The sequence below is a fragment of the Thermobia domestica genome, chromosome 1, assembly GCF_964235325.1.
Source record: "Thermobia domestica chromosome 1, izTheDome1.hap1.1, whole genome shotgun sequence".
NCBI classification, from domain to species: Eukaryota; Metazoa; Arthropoda; class Insecta; order Zygentoma; family Lepismatidae; genus Thermobia; species Thermobia domestica.
The window spans coordinates 31,971,357-31,992,390 of record NC_137454.1 but is presented as its reverse complement, the minus strand read 5'-3'; the positions used below and the strand labels follow the sequence as shown (position 1 = coordinate 31,992,390).

The following is a 21,034-nucleotide window of genomic DNA, read 5'->3' as shown; positions in this document are numbered from 1 at the left end:
GTCGCAACTTTATTTACATTATTTAATTTCATAACTGTCTACTTATTTATCTAGTAAATGAAACAATGATCCGTGTTTCTGAAGCAACACTTACCTCGATAAATTAGTAGTTCTTTCTGTGACGTCATAACTACTTAGGCTATAAATAACTACGCATTTTTTTTTATAAGACACTGGTTGGCTTGTTTTATATTAAGTATAAATTACTGTTCTGTCATATATATCACTAAGCTGTTCTTTAGTATTTTAGAAATTGTATTTAAATTGTAAATCAAACAGATAATAATAATTATTATTATTAGTTTCAGGATTTCCTACATTTAGCACAGCGCTTTATGTATTGGTCATGATTATTTAATTCATAAACAGTTGAAAGTAATTTCTAAATATTTTAACTTACTTCTGTAAACTAGAAAGTATTTACTTAGTATTCAAATATATGTATATACAGGGTGTTATTAAAAGTTCAGGGTCATAGGCCAATTGCGTTTCGAGTAATGATACAAAAAATGGAAAGCTGTTGGAAATGGGTGATTTTCAATTTGAAATGGTGGAATTCTTCCAATCGCCCCAGTCGTTTGGGCCCCATACTGGTTAGGCACCCTATGTTAATTAAAAAAGTAAGGATTCCAGTTCGGCACGCTGTTCGAACGTAACGTAAAGGTACACAAAAATAACATGGCGGACGTGCTCATTGTTGTACGAGGAACCTAGAACGCCTCGAAACCGCTTCCAACAATGGTGTATTGTTGGTATAGTGAGGACTCAAGGGAACACAACAGCCTGGTAAATTGACAAAGTTGCTTTTTCATTTAACATAGAGTGCCTTACCAGTGTAGAACCCAAATGGATGGTTTGATTGAAAAAATTACACCATTTTAGATTGAAAACCAACAATTTCGAAAAGTTTTCTCTATTTCCATTTTTTCGTATCTTTATACATAACAGAGTTGGTCTATGGGTCCCTTTATACATAACAGAGTTGGCCTATGGGTCCCAAATTTTTGATACACCCTGTATAAAGTACAAAACAAACATTCATGGGAAGCGTGTAAAATAGTAATGTTAACTATATGACATGTCGTTAGTTTAAAACAACTACTTTATTTCTGCGCGTGTTCAATTACTGCGTTACACGAAACAAAATTTAATAATAAATTATAACGATTTTAGCCCTTGAAGAATTATAGTGGTAAGAAATGAATACCTTGCAAAATACATTTCTGTATAGGTATTCAAAACTAATATGAAAAATTTTCATGATTAGGGCAGAATGTTTGGTGCCAAGTAAACAATTACACTTCAATTAGTAACAAAATAACTCCAGTCCAAGAGCAGAAAGAAAGAAAACTAAATTATTACTTTTAGTTCCATAATTTCTTATGATAAGATTTTTTTGATTTCTTATGATCGCCTCAAAACGCTGCAGTTTAACGTTCAAAAAGTCAATACTATCTGACAAAACATCTGTTATCAGTAACTTATAAATTATTTTATTAGAGATAAAAAAAAAATATCAAAGCTTAATTAGCTTTGAATTAGTTATAGAAAGGATACTGAAATATTTCCACTTACTTCACTCTTATTAGATAATATAGCTTTATATACAAAGGAATTCAACGTTGAAAGAGATGGTAAAAAGAAAATGTATTTTTTAAACAATTAAATTATTTCCATTCTTCCAAAGAAAATTACTTCAAACTTATGGGAGGGCTGTAATTTAAAAAGATGTAACACAATTTTAGAGAGAAAAAAAAAAAATTAAATTTACAATTGTGAAATTTTTAAAGGATCTTCATAACGCTCAACACTACCTTTTTTTCTGAATTGTTGTGAATGATCCATTAGTAATAAACAATTTGGAAAGTAAGATATTTAATATCCTACTAATGAAACTTACTAAATTAAGAAGTAATTCTATCAAGAACTTTCAATGTAAAAATCTGACGGTTAGAAAATTCTGAAATCATAAATTGCGGCCAAAAATTTCTTGACTGTTATAAAAGACCTGAAACTATTTTATGAGTTTATTTAATAACACTTTTTAAATACTAAATCGCTTCATTTGAAGAAGAAAACATTTGAACTACTCCATAAAGCAGATATCATGTTCGCCTGCCAATCTCTAATTTCAGTCATCAATTTTCATTGTTTCAGTAAACATTCTCAAGCAGTATAAATGATATACAGGAAGAAGTGGGTTAAAACATAGAACTGAACCGAAAACACAGAATGATGTATTAAAAAAAGGCAGGGAATTGCTACTATAAATGTGTATAACTCGATCTCTTATTCAAATCTCAATACGTACTCTTCTGGTTCTTTGCGGAAGGTTTCTTTTGGATATGATACTTGACGAGGGGTAATTAATTACCTACCAGTGCCCGAAAAATCATGGTCGCCAGATGCCATGACGACTGGAAACACGAGTCTGGCATCTAGCTTTCTTTGACTTAAAAAAAAAAAAAAAAAAAAAAAAAAAAAAAAAAAAAAAAAAAAAAAAAACCTGCTAGTAGTTCTAGTTTTAGTGTTTAGATGGATTAAAAATAAATTACAATAAATTCGCTATGAAGTTCAAAGTTTTGAATTTACGTTGAACCGTAACATTAATGGCCCAATCGAGCATTTTGATCCATCCAGAAGAATGGACAATTAGTATTTCAATGCTGCTCCGTAAACCTTTACTTGTATTACCTTCAAGTGAGAGATGACTTGTAGATTTTTTTTTAAATACCAATAACTATAATGTAAGGCCAAAAGATGCAGGCCTCTATTGGATTTATATTTCAGAACTGGTGCCTAAGTCAGAAGAAAATTTTTCGAGCTCCGTCACCTATCGAGAATCCTTGTCCAAATTTAATTTGGGATTTTAGTTTTAATTAAATACGTTTAGAGAATTTTCATTTCAATATAGTTCTTAATTCTGTTTATTACTTTTCCCTCATTTACTTTAGGTCTCCCTTTTATACCCAGACTAATCAGATTGGATGTACACTCATGTCCAAAATTATTGTCGCATGTCTATAAATGTGTTGTTGTAGGAGTATAACTTGATAACGAATTGCACGGTATTTCTTATAACGTTTATTATGTGTATAATCGGCAAAGACATATATGTGGCAAATTTCATGTCAAAAGAGCAGTAAATAAGAACAATAAAACGCAAATAAAACTTACTTGTGCATTTAGCAACATTTTGTTTTACTCATTCTAATTTTCGTATTTACAATTATTTTAATATGAAATTTACTACAAATAAACATTTCCTGATTATACACATAGTATCAGTATTAGAAGTACCCTGCAAAATCATTATCAAATTATATTTTTACAAGAAGACAGTTATAGATATGCGACAATCACTTTGGACATGAGTGTACATCTCTTCTTCACATTGACGACCAACTTCAGAATGAACACCAAGCTCTGTAAAATAACTCTTGTACACCGTCAAATTTTCATGAAAGTTTTTTTCTGAACATGAAAAAGCTGATCTAAAATTAGACTGTGAAGATTTTCCCTAAAGTTTTGATGGCTTTAAAAGCAAACAAAAACATCAATCAGAACAAAAATAAATGAATGTTCCTTCGTAACCCGGCCGAACCGAAAATTCGAAAGAAAGAAAAATGCATTGTTAATTTTAAACTAGCTTTCCGACCTCAAAACAAACAAGGAGAAAACTTGACCTCACAAATGAATTACACACACTTCGACGTTCATTCAACTTGTATGAAGTGCCATGCCAACGTAACGGAAACGCTATGAGTATAACAAACGCAATGTGTAAACCAGAAAGAAGACATATTAGTTTCGAAAAATGTAATCCTCAACCTGGTTTCTTTAGACATATCACCAAGATCCAACATAAAGTAAATGTAGTAACTAGAACCAGAAGTTTTAGAAATAGACTCTCTTGATAATAGGAGACACCTTCTCATTTAGCGTTACAACCAAGAGAGATTATAAAAAATCTGGAAACAAAACAGCACAGGTCAAGTTATACACTTTTAGTAGCATTTCCCCTCTGCGTCATTTTTTAAAACACGTTTTATGTTGTGTTTTGTTGTATATTTTGTTTCACCCCTCCCTATACCATTGCTGGTAGTTACCAAAATTTGAAGATTTGTAAGTAAAATTAAAGATTAGCATACAAGCATGCACGCCCTTTATGCACTGGACAGCTTACTTTATATTCTCTCACTGGTTACCTACATTTACTATGTGGGAAGTGTAATGAAGAGCCTTACGTGACGCTTGGGTTATTGCGAACATGAATGAACACTTACTTTTAACAATTATGACCATCTATACGCGGAATTCATTCTGTATAAAGAATTAAGCCAAATTCTAAAAGAATCTGACGTTTGAAATTCACGTTGGCTACATTTTATAAGTTAACTCAATTATAATTTTGACTCACACATACATTCTTCATAAATTATTAATTTAATATTTTATGTATTATTTAGTACCGAATTCATTTCTTGAAAAATTGCATTAATTTCTCATACTGCTAACTGATGTACGAAAACAGTTTTAGAAGTCACTGTGTTTATAAAATTCTCAATCAAACATAATAAATCATACGTATATAATATTTTCATTTTCTATTGTAATTAGCTCTCATATGAAGTAAATTAGTTGTTAAAAGGTACGTTATCTGGTCATATTGGTGTTTTCTAACGCCTGATTATTACTTGCAGACATATAAATCTAATTATTAACTTTTCGCACCTGCTATGAAGGTTTAAAGTTAATAAATAGTTACATAAGTTTCAGAATGATGTCACTGAAATTTTAGACACATTTTTCGAATCTCTTGGTTTACTTATTTACTATTATATTGAAAAATATTATTTGGTTTAAATCTCCTGAGAGCATAACGTATAATGTCATTTACAGCCTCCTTTAGCATTGACTTTTAACATCAAGAAAACAATGTTACTGAAGTGAATATTATGCATATTGTAGTCACATTCTCTTATATATTCTAACAGTAAACTTACCATTGGTAGGAACTGATTTCTCATATGAGAAAAAGCAGAAAATGTCAGAGTAATTTTGTTACAAGACTATTTTACATGTCAAAACTAATTACTCTGCACTTTCCTCAAAATCACTGTAATGATTATGACTGATAATCAAATAAATTTTAATGCTGTTGTTTGACAAATAATGCTGATGCTTAGGACTTCACAATGAACAACTTGTACACAGCTTAAGAGTTTACAACCCAGCAGATTGTGATGATCGTGGATCCAGGCTGCTACTAGTCTCGGAACGTGGCGTACTTGCGATAGAGCTACAATGTGATCTACAGTCCATCAAAAAATCATCGATCTGCAGTGCTTTGAACTCCGATGTTTCTTTGTCACTGTTTAAATACTTTTGTTGCGTTTTAATAACTTCCTTCACGTGTTGCAACGCTAACTGTTTCATTCGACCACTGGTGCTTCCCTCTCGATGACGACGGTAATCTCGTGGACCAACCAAATCCGGGAGCAATAATTTACATAACGCAAATAACTGTTTGACACAAGAGCGAAATAAAACATCTGATTTATCAATACCTTCTGATTCCAATGCAAGGACCACTGCTCTGTGAAGTTTCTGGAAAGTGAAAAAGCATACATTTAATAATAATAATTTTAAAAATATATATTAATATACATTTAAAAGAATGTACACGTATAAAGCTTCATGTAAAGTAACGATTAACAGAGCAGTATACAGAGGTGAAGAACTGGGTAATAATATCTGGCTTACTTTCTATATCTTTTATATTTTTCATTGTCTGTAAGTTATTAACTAAAATTCAAGAAATAGGGTTCAGTTTAGCGAAGAACTTTAGCACACTTTGAATAAACATACACGTATCGATCAGTAAATACATCTAAGCAGTTATATTCATGAAAGTCACGGGAATAAATTACTACTTTTACACGCGAAATTCTAAATAATTTGAGTACACTTTCCATATCCAACACTGCATGGAAACGGAGATTCAAATCGTGTTCAATCATAGTTCTAACTCTGCTAAAAAGTGAAACCGAGTTGAACATGCTTTGCAATTTAAAATCACTCTTTGCACGAAACCACCATAATATGGATATTTTTCATGATTTACCGTTAAAAATTTAATGTAGGTTTTTAAAATATTGACAGAAGGTTGTTCGCTTTATATCCGACCATTTTTGACGGGTTACTCACCTTAATAAATACCGCGCTGTCACCACCAATCATATTCTTTTGGATCACCAGCATTGTGGACTATCACACAGCATCGCAGTTTCCACTGCAGCAAGCATCTGGCGCAAGATAAGAATGGGGATTGTCCCACTCTTTCCTGCGAGCTTCCCAGAGACCATAAAGGGTGCGCGAACGGTGATGTTGAAGACGCCGTTTCAGCAGTCCAAATGCGCAAAAATTCATTGGACTAGTATCTGAGTTTTTCACAGGAATGACACGAATTCCTAATTCCTCTGCCATTTCCTGATAAAAACATTATAATGTTCTGGCGGTACGACACGAAGCCTTACCCACATGGATCATCACCTGGTTCACATCCATGCCATATAATTGTACGATGTCTCTAATAGATAGGTGTTGGAATTCATTTATTTATTTAACAATCACCAGATACAGCTCAGAGGCCATTTTATACTGGGTAATGGATTCTTGGAAGTATCTTGCATTTGCCTTCACGTTTTTGTCCACCTTACGTATCATCAACTTACCCTGATATCCGAATCCCATAACAATCATAAAGCCACGAGAGAAACTTTCCCTGCACTGACGAACAAAGTTGCTGCGCCTCTTGCCGTCAATGTCACAGTATCTGATCGCCCGAATGTGACCACTAGCAATGAGATGGACATATGATTCATCCATCGTGACAACTTCCTTCCATTTGGAACCCGCCAGGTACTTTTCATAGTTTTCTGCAGTTCGTCTTACGTTCGGCAATGTGATGCGGTAGCAGGTGGTGTACATGGGCCTTCCGCATACACCTCAGTCTAAGGCGCTTGCGAATTGTTTTGTTCACAGTTGACGGTGCGAGGTGGAATCTGTGGCCCATATCACGTTGCATCGGGGGATTTTCTTGGCACGCCAATTGACGGATCCCCCTTAGCACTATGGCTATCACTTTACTTGCAACCCTTCTCCAGGTGGTTTTCGTGGTGAATGTTTCGCAAGGGGAGCCTGTTGTGCGTGACGGGCCACAATAGCTTTCGCAGTAGTCACCCCGAGTATTAACTTATTCTCCCGACACTGTTTCACAATGCATACGTGCGAAAGCTTAGCATGGAAAAGGACCATTACGTAATCCTCTCGATTCCGGTTGATTTTCGGCGCCATTTGGTATCACTCACTATCAACATTTACGCACCTACAAGGTTACACACAAAACTGCTCCCGCCAGGAAACCCATAGTTCCAGCACGATACGCCAGGTGGCAGCACCGAAGAGGAAATGGTCGGATATACAGCGAACAACCTTCTGCATATAAATATATTCATTACCTTAATATGTTCAATAATAACACGAATATATGGAAATGTTTTACCCTATTTATATCTGGTTGTTCCATCTGAAATGACCGTTTTAGCACGTATGTCTTAATTATGTCATGAACACAATTATTGAAATACTCGTACTTAATCAAAGTATGCTCCATCTATATCAATACACTTTTCTCAGCGACTACAAAGTATTTTTATGTCAGTTTCAAAGGGCTTCCCGATTGATAAAGCGTTTGTTCATCAAGAGAACATCCAAATGTTCAGAAATAGTAGTCAGTAGGAGACAAGGTGTCCCCTACTGAATATAACGAACACCGAACACCACAATAACACATCCTCTTCATTTTCGACCCTGCCTCTGCAACTTTAATAACCATGTTAAACCACGAGTAATGTTAAAAAATGCGTAATAACTTTAACAGAAAGCTACTATTATGGACCCCGCCATCGCTTATTGATGTCGTAAATAATGACCTGCTGTTGACGGCTATAAAATATTTTTACTTTGCCATGTAAGCAGACTCGATCCACTCCATCGAATCAACTAGCATTTGCTACGTCTTTTCCTTTTTGATACAGAGCCAGTTTTTGTATTTAGTCTTAGCGTTTAACCGTTGGTAAGTCTAAGATAAAAAACGAAAATTCTGAACCAGTGTCTAACAACATTTAATAAAAAAAATATTATTTATGTGTTATTGCAATCTGCTGTTCCTTGTATTTTTTTTTTCTCTCATGGTCTTAGCCTTCATATATTCTTGTTGTTGTTTTCACTTATTTACTAGTTTCCTGCACACACTACATTTCGTTATTATTATGTATTTGTATAACTCAAAATCAACTCAACTCAACTGTTTTCTCTTTTACTCTATGTTTTCAATTTTTCAAGTATAATCTGTCATTTCCTGTTTTAGCTACTTTGTGTCACCTTCGATTCTGTGTCATATTTGACATAATGAATATCTAGCCTGAAACCAATGTATATTTTATATTACCATGAATATATTGCTCGAAATCTAATGTAACACATTGTTGGAAAGTTTATTTAATTCCCTTGAATCAAGTCATGAATAAACTCTCTATGCTAATTACGTCAGAAGAAATAATGAATTGAAGTTTGCGGTATGCGCTAAAGTTGACTTATTTCTAATTTCGAGCTTCTATAATTCTACAACTATATAACACAAGATGCTTGATTTTATCCTAACTTCATATCTCGATCAAATCTACGAAATACTATAGCTTCGTAAAAATCATACTTTTGTTTATTGATGTCACAAGGAATGGTCTAAATGAGGATTCCGTGCAGAGATGCCTATGCGGATGGGGCCGAATATGTTCAGTACCAATACTAGCCGCATTAAAGTGAAGTACAAGTACCCCAACAGTCAATGTACAGATAGTAACGAAATAATTATTGAGCATTATAAAATTTTCGGATTACCTTGTACTTTCATATTTACCTGTGTGTGATTTTTACTTAATTTTCCTGGAGGTGCATAATTTGGAGAATCCGGTAGGTTACTTGACAGATTGTGAGTCGAAACTTTTCTTTTATCAGCAGTGATAGTCCTTGAAGGCAACGTGGTGTTACTAGAACCATGATTACCATGCAACCTACATGCAGCAGTCTTGGCATAATTTTTCGAAACTTCAGAACACAAACACACAGTTTCATCTCTAACACTTCTCTTGAACACATCTTGTCCTAAGGAGGCTGCAATTGCTTGAGATCCTCGAGAGCACTCGAGCTTTTTTGACAGACGCCTTGAGATATGATTTTTAGAGTTGTTTACTTCAATGTAATCCACACTTTTGCTCTTGTGTACTGGTTTACCACCATGCTGATTATTCGTCGTTAATGTTTTCAAAGGATTCTGAGTATCGTTTTTATGATTTTCACGGTCAAGCACTAACTTCCTTCTAGCGAACGCTGGAGTTTTCTCCCTTGTAGCCACTGGTTTCAGCTGATGACGAGGTTTTCTGTAAAAGACAATAGATGTTGATTAATGTTTTCTGGTTAAGTACATATACTAGTCCAACTTACAGTTCTACTTTAGAAAAATGTCCACTCATTTCTCTTTTAAAGGTCGTATGGTCACGACCATTCGCTGGAAACTTTAACAATTCCCAACTAGTAATTGCAGCGATGGTTTCCAATCTTTTTGCGACTGACGACATACTTCACTGAACTCCCACAACATCGGTACACACTTATTTGATTTTTTATATAACTAAAATATATCTGTAATAGTGTACGACTATAAGCTTCTATAAAGTAGTGTTTTTATGAATCACTACCGAGGATTGTTACGGCAGCTGGAGGGACTGACTGGTACAGTCTGCCTTAAAATTGATAACTCATTATTAAATGCTTTATGATTTTTAAATTCTAAAATTTTGAGACACCATATGGGACTGCACGACACACAGGTTGGAAAACAATGCATTAAAAATTCACGTTTGTTTAATTTAACGATATGCACGGAAAATAATACAAGGCTTTTCAAAAAGAGGTGGATGACCATTTTTTAAACAATCTTCACATCTTGAGCACAAGAAACCTAACATAGTGATAATCCTAATTAGCATGAGAAATAATTTTCTCGCCTTGGATAATACCAAATTGTAAATAATGTTTTCGCTTCCGTAATTTGCGCATTTTAAAAATCTATTTTGGCCACTCAAAAATCGGGGAGCGTAAAACATGCGATTTTTTTAAATAGAAATATTGATCTGAGCTCTGCTCTAGTATATGGTAGTGAAGAATACCAATACTTCTGTCAGTAGGCTGTTTTATTGTAATTCTGTACCATAGGATTAATCTTGAATTAACAATACCGTGAAATACGAAATGAAATCTAAGTTTAACGTTCCACGGTTAAGCCGGTTAGGCTAAAAGAGACGATCCGTGAAATACGAGAACTGGACTTTGACGTACAACTACTAATTTCAAACACCAGAGGTTTCCAAACTGGGGATCATGAAGAGCGAACAAGGGGAATGTGAGCTACTGACAGAAAAAAAAAATGTAATTACAAATATAAAAATGCTGTAACAAAGAGACGTTAAATTAGTTATCAAGCAAACACAACATAACTAATGAGTAACAACTAAGTCTATGGTTCCATTAAGAAAGAAAAAATGCACTACAATGCTATGGAGATGTATTGTTGGAAACAAATAGAAATTCGGGAGACTTATTATCATTTTTATTGAAGATTTGAGAATTCAAAACTGCATCTGAGATCGTAAAAGGAGGGAAGTCAGACCAACAGGATGTAAGGGGAGGGGTCTGTGAGGTGTGCAGAATTTAGAAAAGAGGGTGTGAATTATGCAGGGTTCATACAGAGGCGCTTGAAGTATAAAGGGTTTACAAAGTTGGCGCCACGTTATATATATGAGAACCACTGTCATACACAGTGGTCAAAATTGGAAATTAGTTACTACCGGTATGCCTATATATAAACATTTTTTAAAACTTTTAAACAATACTCCTGTCATATCCTTCTTTATCACAATAAATGCATCTTTTATTTAGTTATCCTGGGTGAGAACTGTAATAAAGTAGGGGACATAATAAGTATACATGATTAAACATTGCGTACTTCATTGTGCAAACGGATTAGCTTTCATTTTAAATTTTAAATCTTAATTTACTATCAGCATGTTGAGCTGGTGCTGTAGGCTCAACGTTGAGCGCTAACTTAAGGAAGGTACACAAGCTAAGCTCTTCGAGAACAAGGTATTCATAAAATGTAGACTGAATATAAAATCCGTGCTAAGTGCCAAAAATGCAAAAGTTCAGTTTAATGTAAATATCTGGCCTATGTACCTAACACTGCTCAGTGTAAAAAAGGCTGTCTAGTATTCACTGTGGAAGTAGTTCAAATAATCCCCAAAAGAATGTGCGTGGGTATATGTCTCATCAGTTCTGAAGTAAAATCTGGGCTGTTTAACTAAACATTTTTGTTTTGGCACTTAGCACGGATTTTATAGTCAGTCTACAAATGATTTGATATAATGAAACTTAATTACTTTAGCCTGCGTGTTCTGTTCCTCTTTGGCATCAATTTATTCACTTCTTATACTTGATTCGCTAGAACAACTGCGAACTTCTGGGCAAATGCTGTTTCAAATAGCACATGCATGTAAAATTTTTACATCTTATTTCTCACTAGACCTCAAACGACCATTTTAGTACTGCAGTATATGAACATATACAGATGGTGATCAGAAAAATGGAAACACCTGAACGAAATTGCAACTTACCAGATTAATATGGTGTCGGGCCACCTTTCGCCTTCAGAACAGCCTTGATGCGACGTGGGATGGAGGCATAGAGGTCGTGAATGGTAGCAAGTGGAATTTTACACCATTCCTCGTGCAGGGCATCGGCCAGTTCTGTGAGAGAGGATGGAGGTGGAAATCGTCGCCGGAGTCGTGTTTCCAAGACGGCCACAGATGTCCAATTATGTTGAGATCTGGGGATTGGGCGGGCCAGGGGAGGTGTTGAACTTCATCCCGATGTTCCTCAAACCACGCTGCAACAACGCCAGCTGTGTGAATGGGTACGTTATCATCCTGGAAGATGGCGTCATTGTCCGGGAACAACATCCGGACCATAAGATGCAAGTGGTCTCCTAAAATTGCGACATAATTGTTGGCAGTGATTCGTCCGCTAAGTGTGACCACAGGACCCAATGAAAACCATGATATGGCGGCCCACAGCATCACCGAGCCGCCGCCATGTTTCACAGTTGGGCGGAGACACTGCAGATCATAAGCTTCTTTGGGCGTTCTCCACACATAAACACGGCCCGTGGTTGGGAATAGGGTAAAAGATGACTCATCCGACCATATCACACGTTTCCAGTCCTCAACGGTCGAAGTTGCATGGTCGCGGCACCATTTGCGGCGTGCGAAAGCGGTCCCTGATGAGCGGTTTGGCCTGTGCAACACGACCCCGTAAGTTCATGTCATGTAATTCGCGGCGGACTGTGATTGTCGAAACAGGGTGGGGGAGGTGCTGATTGAGTTCCTCCGTCACTTGCTCCGCAGTGACACGACGGTTCTGCATGACAATGCGCTTTAATACCCGGCGTGACCTGTCACTCATGATTTTCTTCCGCCCACTGTTCCGCTTCCCCGATGTGGTTTTCCCGTGTGTTGTGTAGGCCGTCATCACCTTCGACACTGTCCCACGCGACACACCTAACACAGTAGCCATGCCGTCACACTCACTCCACATAACCGCGCACCAACAATTTGCCCTCTTTGAAAATCTGAGAGGTCTCCAGTTTACACTACCTCCGTCTGCTGCAGCCACTGGACACTGCAGTTCCACTGCGCCTGACGAAGTATGGAGACCGACCTAACACACCACCACCAACGGTCCGGCGCCACGACACCACTGCCAACCCATACATCTGACGTGTTGCCAATTACAGGTGTTTCTATTTTTCTGATCACTATCTGTATATTCATAGTTCTTTCAGTTTTTGTCAGTAGTTGAGGCAATTTTAAAAATAAGAGGATGATTAAAATAAGATGCAAAAATTTCACTCATGTCTGCTACTTGTAACTGCATCTGGCCAGGAGTTCGCAACAGTCTCAGCGAATCAAGTATAAGAAGAGACATGGTTCACACTCTCTTTCCCCCAGAAAATTTCAGGATATTTCCAGGACGTTTGCAGAACAAATAATAAATTTTTCAGGACTTCGACAAAGAAGGTATAACGGGATTGCAACTGTAGATTCAAAACTCACAACAGTGAAATGAAAAGTGCAATAGCTTATGAAGTGGATATTAATGCAACTACAGTATTAATACACAAAGCAGAGAGTTTTTTTTTTTTTTTTTTGCGCCTCTCTACTCCCCTTATAGTCACCCAATCCACCCGCATCCAGCACACGGATTTTCATTCTTTCTACATGACATTTTAATTGTGCACCGGACAAATTTATACAAAGAACAAAAATCTATTTTTCGTACATGGCATCTTCATTGCGTGACAGATATAATCAGGGGAAAAAAGGAATTAAATTACAAATTTTTCAACTGAGTATGGAGCTATGTGATTTCCTCATCTATAGACATAATACCTTTCTTCTTCAGCGAAGCTGCTTTACAGATAGCATTTGACTTTGTCAATAAAGTAAAGTGAGACTTCTGCTCTGCTTCATGTGGAAACTGGTTTGCTTCAATCTCCCAGTTCCACCTAGATATGACCTTGTCACAAATAACACTCATATTAAATTTTACTTCGAGTAAGTACTGTTGCGATAATAGACTGATTATGGAGGATTGATACTGGTACAAAGCACAGTTTCTAGAGGATAGTGCCAGTGAAGACAGCATCCAAGAATGGGTTGACAGACTAGTGGAACCTACCATCTTGTTGGGACAAAGAAAGCTCACCAACCACCCACACATGCAAAATCATGACAAATTATTATTCAGCACAAAAACAGGAATAGCAATCAATTAAGACCTTCATTATAATTATGAAAAATCTGACATTCAGTATTTCTGTAATTTCAAGGACAGAAATGCATTTTCAAGGACATTTCCAGGATGTTTCCAGGACAAAATCAATTCAAGGACAATTTCAGGATTTCCAGGACGAGTGGGAACCCTGAAGAGAACAAACTGATTCCAAAGAGGAACAGAACATGCAACCTACTAGGGTAATATAGTTTCATTATACTAGTACAAGTTCCGTAAAATAAAATGAAATCACTAACGTTTTATAAAATGCTTTAAGCTGAATGAGAGAAGTGACAGTTATGAGAATCAGAAGATTCAACTGATTTTTCCTTACACTATGCCCTCTATAGGTAAGAATTTAGTGAAAAACAAGAGTATATAAAAAGGATTGGACTGAGAATCCTTTATCATGTCACTGCACTAACTAATGCGCGATCAAGGCAATGTGGTACAGTCTACATCATAATTCAAAACTAATGAATCAAGCTTCTTTGTCACCCACAAAAGAGACCAAGATAAACTAAAAGTGACATCGTATTAGAGAGAAGTACTATTTCCATAATGATCATTCAGCAATACGTTTAAAAACCAATGGCTTTAAATTTTTCAATGTATGCTAATACCGAATAGCAATATAACATTTCATTAATTTCAACCCAGCCTCTGTTGAATTAATTTGAACTATCTACTTCAGAATTAATTTGAAATCACGAAAATTAATGAAATGTTATATTGTTATTCGATATTAGCGTACATTGAAAATTTTGAAGTGAATTATTTCTAAACCATTAAATTTCTATATATATTCGAATAACCTTATAAGTGGAAAGTTCAAACAGGAACGGGAATTTTCATATCATTCTTATAAAGAGTGCACCATAAACATGACGCACTGGGCAAACACATGCGTCTCTGAACTTGCCATTAGTAATAGTAGCTACTCTTTTCATCCCTTCTTGTCAGTTGTAATCATGCCGGAGCAAGAAATAACATTAGTTACTACAGGGAATTATTAAAATTTTGATATATGAAGGTATGCGTCCATCTCATATATATGCAGGGATTTGGATGAGTATCTGAATCCAAAGTAAATGATGGGTGCAAGCCATTCAGAGAGACGACCTGGAAAATAACTGAAAATGAACTACATGCTTATAGGCCATGAACCTCAACCAATAAAGACTACCATACAGCTGTTGAAGAACCCACTCGAGAAGAAAAGAATTACTAATATAGAAATCGCTGTCATATTTAACAAAGTGAAAAGTAGGTGGGTTCCCGGTATTTTGAAGCCTGAACATACACAAAGAAGATTAGTGGCTATCACACTTCCGCGGCGACACGAAAAGGATGGAGAATACTTTTGAACACTATCGTGTAACTAATAATGGAATATGGGTAGGGTACATTACTTGACTCCGGAAAGAAGAAAGCTAATTCCAGTACGAAGGTAATTGACCCTATGCAAGAATGAGTCAATATACAGACCCTAGTTCACTATTTTGGGATAGGTAAAGTTCCTAAGCGCTAATACAAGTGTATTGTAGTGGCAGGACACGACAAGAGAAACTACGTATAAGCCATTTCATCATGTTTAACAAATAATCTGTACCAAATCACGTGTAACCGAAGGTTACTTCACAAATAATTGTAGTTATGAACCTGCATTCACGAAATATCAAGGGCTACTCACTTCGGTTCAATCAAGATCTGTCTCCTTTCAGTTGCATTCGTGATGGCTGATGAAGGGAAAGCAGTCTTTCGTTTGGTCAGGTAATTCCCACTGGTTTGTTTACTCATGGTGCTGATTTCCGTTTTTCTCTTCCTGGCCATCGTCTGTGAAAACCATTCAGTGCACGTCGATGCGGTCTCCACTCCAACACACCTCTTCGACAGCTTCTGGATGAGTTGCTCCAATTCTTCGGATCTCTCACTCCGGTTATAACTATACAAGAAAAATATAAACACATTGATAAAGAAATTCATGGCGAAAAAAATGCATTAACTATATACCGCGTTCTCTTACCTGTATGTAACAATCTGATTTTGTGCTTAACCATTTAGTGGGCCATTTTTTTCTCTCCTAGAAGTGATAGGAGGATGCCTCTTCCATGTTATGACTGTAATGGGAATAACGCTTCCCAGTGCATAAAATAAAAACATAGGCTCTTTTGGAGGGAAGTATGCTTTTCATTGCCCACAAAAAGGTCAATCACTTTTTAAACAGAATGAAATGAAATCTTTGGGTTTAACGTCCCACGATTATGATTTTAGGCTAAGGGAGACGATGATTAAAGCAAGTGAATGATCGAAGAGCTGGTGGAATGAGAATGTGCGAAGAAACGGGAGTACAATGTTGCTTAGCCGGGATCAAACCATAAATCCCACGCACTCGAGGTAAGCGCTCTACCCCTGAGCTATCGTGCCCCCACCCCCCATGTTCTAACCATAAATGTTCTTAGTAATTTCTTTTAGCTAATTACAAGTGTGTGACTTTGCGAATAAAACTTCACTGTTTAACACGCGGACGCCGTTGTATAGTAGAGCATAATTAATTCATGCAAAGAGGGTTACGGAAATAGTTCTCTTTCTTTAATATAATCTTTTACCGACCATTATTGTTGTATCGTTAACATACTTTGAAACCTCACATTGTAATTGGTTGGTTTGTTGACTATGGTTCAGAGTCCCTTCCAGAACAGCCGCTCCATGATACGTTGACCTATAACTTAATGTAGGACCCGAACTATATGTATTCCCAGATACACGCTGGCTCTGTGATGCTCACCTCTGCAGGGTGGCCACTCATTTGGAATTTCAAAATTCCCTGACTTTTCCAGAAAATTTCTAGAGAGATCTAAAATTGGTATATATAGGAACCTTGGGCAACTCAGGGACACGAACCCCTAAATTCCAGTAAAATTATTGCTTTTAATTATTCTTTTGTGATTCCAGGCCCCCGGGCATTTGTCCCCTATTCCCCCTCCCCTGTCGCCGGCCCTGCAAACCCGTAAACCATTATTAAACACAAATCATGTGAGTTATACGGCAAAGAAGTCCATGTGTTAAGAAAAAGAATTACTCGAAAACATGGTATTTTGATCCAGGCCCATAGCTAGGAAATGGCCAATGGAGGTGGAGCCCGCACCCTGCGACAATCCTCAACTCCCTTGACTGAAATTTTCAATTCTTTTTTAAACAAATATATGTTTAAAAAATAAGTAGTCAATAATTCTTAAATTTATTTTCTTGGAAAAACACCATTACAGAATTTACATAAAATCGGTTTAAAATTGCAAAATTCAAATCAAGAAACTGTTCTACTCATTATCTACTTATTATTCGTTAATTTGCAATCAAATATTTCTCCGGATTTAACAACAAATATACAATACCTTCACCAGATGTGCTTATTAGCAACCTCTGTCATATTGCAGTACAAGGTTATGCTATCGTTCTTTGACGTCACAAATGAATGGAGAGGACAATTATGGAGCTACCTGTATTAAGAAGTAGCGGACTTCGGTCTAGAAAGCCGGGATTAACAACTTTAGGTAGGCCCGGGTCCCAAAGGTTTTGTCGTGCCAGCAGTGGCGTGCGGTGGTTATGCAACCGGGGAACAGGTCGACATAGATGGGAAATATTGTGTAACAAAACAACGGAACTGAAGTAAATGAGCACTATTAAAATGTGCTTTTAAGAAATCAGAAAAATTTGTTTGAAGCTGATTTTTTTTTTTTTTTTTTTAGAACAATAGTACATGCAGTAGCGGAATTGGGTGTAAAAACTAGGGGGAGGGGAATGCCATTACTTCAAATTGGTGGTCAAAAGGTCAAATATCTGTAAAAAAGCATGGCACAAAAAGTACTGCCGCCACTGAGTACAAATGCATGTGGAATCCACACAGTTTTTGATTCCACATAGAAATATACGCATTAACCAAAATTCCATACATTTTGTGGAATTCGACACACATTCGGAACTCTTCCGGCAGAAATACTCAACTATCGTTCAGCCTTTATATTAATCACGTGACCACCAAAACGGGATGCAGGGGCGCAGCCCCGAGCGAATTCTGGAAATCAAGCAGCCATCGAACTAAACAAGTATGTTAATTACAAAATGGTCCCGATTTCGCTCCAGCTCAATTCATGGGCAGCACTAAATGACAAAAGAATATGAAGAAGGTATGCGCAGCCCAAACCAGCAGAGCTAGATAAACGAAACCTGGAAGGAAGGAGAAATCTGGGGGCGAAGCCCCCAGCGACCAGAGCTATTTTGTATATAAATAAACCGGCTAAATGGCTAGGAATACAGCAGAACGTAAATTTTCTCCCGAGTAAAAATTCCATGTTTTTCATCAAAATTCCCTGACTTTTCCAGAATTAAAAAATTCCCTGACTTTTCCCGGTTTTCCAGGTGAGTGGCCACCCTGCTCTGGTGCTAGTAATAGTAAACTCGGGTTCAATAGCAGATCGTGTAAACGTTAGTAGGTGACAAAGCGAACATGGGTTTTATCAAGGTTCTCCCGTTTCCTCACACGTGCTCATTCCACCAATTATCCCACAATCATTTATTTTCATTAACCAGCCGTCTCCTTTGAACATACATGTGATATTAAACTATATACTTCATTTTTCACTTTACATACACTACTACAAAGGTTCCAACAACGAAAATGAAATCTTTGAGTTTTACGTCCCACGATTTTGCCGGTTAGGCTAAAGGAGACGGTGATGATGAGTAATGAATGAAATGGTGGAATGAAGAAAGTGGGAGGAAACGGGAGAACCCCGATAAAACCCACGCACAAGGTGTTTGTCCACCACAAAGTTCACTTGGCGGGGGCTGGGATTGAACCCGGAACCCCAAGCACCAGAGGTGAACGCTCTACCACTGAGCCACCGCGGCCCCAGGTTCCAACAACGAATATACGAATGCTACCAAATTAGCCAAACAGAAGTTCTGAAAGCTTATAACCACTGATTCAGAACATGTAAAATAAAAGTAATATTCACATTGCTTTCATGGAAAGTACACGAATGTGAAAGGATAACATAAATAAGGATATTAGGAACATGGCAAACAACAATCCTAGGCGAACTGACACGGAACATAATACGATCAAATGGAGAGTGTTTCTGCGGCAATGAACCTTTAGGTTCTTCAAGCCATATATTTACTTAATGAACTATCATCGGAAAGATAATTAAAAACGTGACTGTGCGAATGAACCCTCAGGTTTATCGACTGTAATTTACAGGTAAAGAAGAAAAATACAACGTGCAAGAATTTGTCTAACTACGCAAGATTTTTTAGTTCATATCGGACCGAATTTAGCACTATTAACTGGAGAACTATACGTATGCTGCTGTGAGCAGAAAAGTGTCTGAAGTTGTAGATACGTCAATGTCGTCATATGGCGCCTAAAAACTGTCACTGGGAAAGGTATGTCATCCGCCTTTTCCAGGTTCGTTTTTCCAACATAAGCACACTGAAAGTCGGGAGAATGGATTCACATTCGGGATGAATGCGAAAGCTACTGTGGCCTGTTACACAAACCAGGAGCCCGTGATGAAACAGTTGTCCACGAACAGTTCCAGGAAGAGAGGTTTCACGGGAAGTGAAACTAGCAATGCTGAACTGGCCAGGATAAGCGTGCAGGAAAATCCACTGACTTTACGTGCGATAGGCTGACGATTCAATTCGGCACCTTGAACTATGAACACAACCTTTCGTACGTGGCTCCATCTTGCCAGGTTAACACTGGATATGCCCACTCTCGATCTCAACCTATTCAAACACCCTCATGTTAGCCATCCTTTGTCACAATCAGGTGTTCAAGTTTCCGAAATCCTTTCCCAGCCAGTGGAAAGGGAGACTTGAGCCTTCCACAACTGTAACCTGATTTTTCTATCAGTGATTTTAAGTTCCTTTGATGTTTGTAGGAGACTTTTTAAAAATGAAATGAAATCTTTCAGTTTTACGTCCCACGGTTATGCCAGTTAGGCTAAAGGAAACGCTGATGATGTGAAATGAATAAATGGTGGAAGAAGAAAGTGGGAGGAAACGGGAGAACCCCGAGAAAACCCACGAGCACGGTGTTTGTCCACCACAAAGTCCACACGGCGCGAATTGGAATCGAACCAGGGACCCCAAGCACCGGAGGTGAACGCTCTACAACTGAACCACCGCGCCGCCCCCTGAAACTTTTTTGAACTGCAATCTTTGCGCGTGCGGTTCATCCTCATATAATGGATGAGTTCTTTCACTGAACTTTCTTCCTTTCTTTATTCGCTGCTGTTTCTCTTTTGAATAGAATGTGATGGCAAAGCCATTCGATTGGAATGGATTGTAATAATTCTGCAGGTGTCATTAAGAGTTATGTCTACCTGTATGGCATCAGTTGGATTATATAAACAGGACAAGTGTATTCTGCATCGGAATAATACAATTCCATTGCACAACTTCGGATTTATTATTATACTTTTGAAATAATACTTATTGTAATTAGTAATTATGAAACTTTTGAAACAGTTAAATACCAAAACTGTATTAAGATTTCTAGGACACATTGTAACTTATACTTCACAAATGTAGCAATGAACTCAATTATCATGTCTAATTTCAATTTTAGCTACATATTATTGTCTATATGTAGCTAACGATACTTACTATATATCAAAATACTGTTCGTTCTTCATTTCAGGCCACCTGGACAGGATTACTTCTTCAAATGAAACAGTTGGTTTAAATATACTGCCCTTAGACATATCTGAAAATAAAAAAACTCGTCTGATAAAATTTTCTAAATTAAATTAATAATAAAAGGATAAGGAAATCATTAAGTTTTACGTCCCACGATTATGCCGGCGAGGCTAAAGGAGACGGTGATGATCACAAATGAATGAACCATATCATCTTATGTCACTCAACAAAAACACACTCCAGCAACTGTTGTAGCAAGGAAGAAAAAAAAAAAAGAAAGAAAAAAAAACCCTGTCAGCTGGTACTTTCCAAATCC

At 36.9% G+C, this 21,034-nt stretch overlaps 1 protein-coding gene across 2 annotated transcripts in view; it reads right to left on the bottom strand.

Annotated features, from left to right (window-relative positions):
* Positions 1-4,231: 4,231 nt before the first annotated feature.
* The window catches only part of mi (cyclin E-interacting protein minus), a 77,210-nt gene continuing 60,407 nt past the window's right edge, over positions 4,232-21,034 (bottom strand). For both annotated transcript variants that reach the window (XM_081756497.1, XM_081756505.1), the window contains exons 6-9: positions 20,686-20,785; positions 15,704-15,955; positions 8,984-9,503; positions 4,232-5,610 (exon numbers count right to left, since the gene is read on the bottom strand). In XM_081756497.1, coding sequence (XP_081612623.1) covers positions 5,227-5,610; positions 8,984-9,503; positions 15,704-15,955; positions 20,686-20,785 — 1,256 coding nt within the window. In that variant the 3' untranslated portion in view covers positions 4,232-5,226. The remainder of the gene's footprint in view (positions 5,611-8,983; positions 9,504-15,703; positions 15,956-20,685; positions 20,786-21,034) is intronic.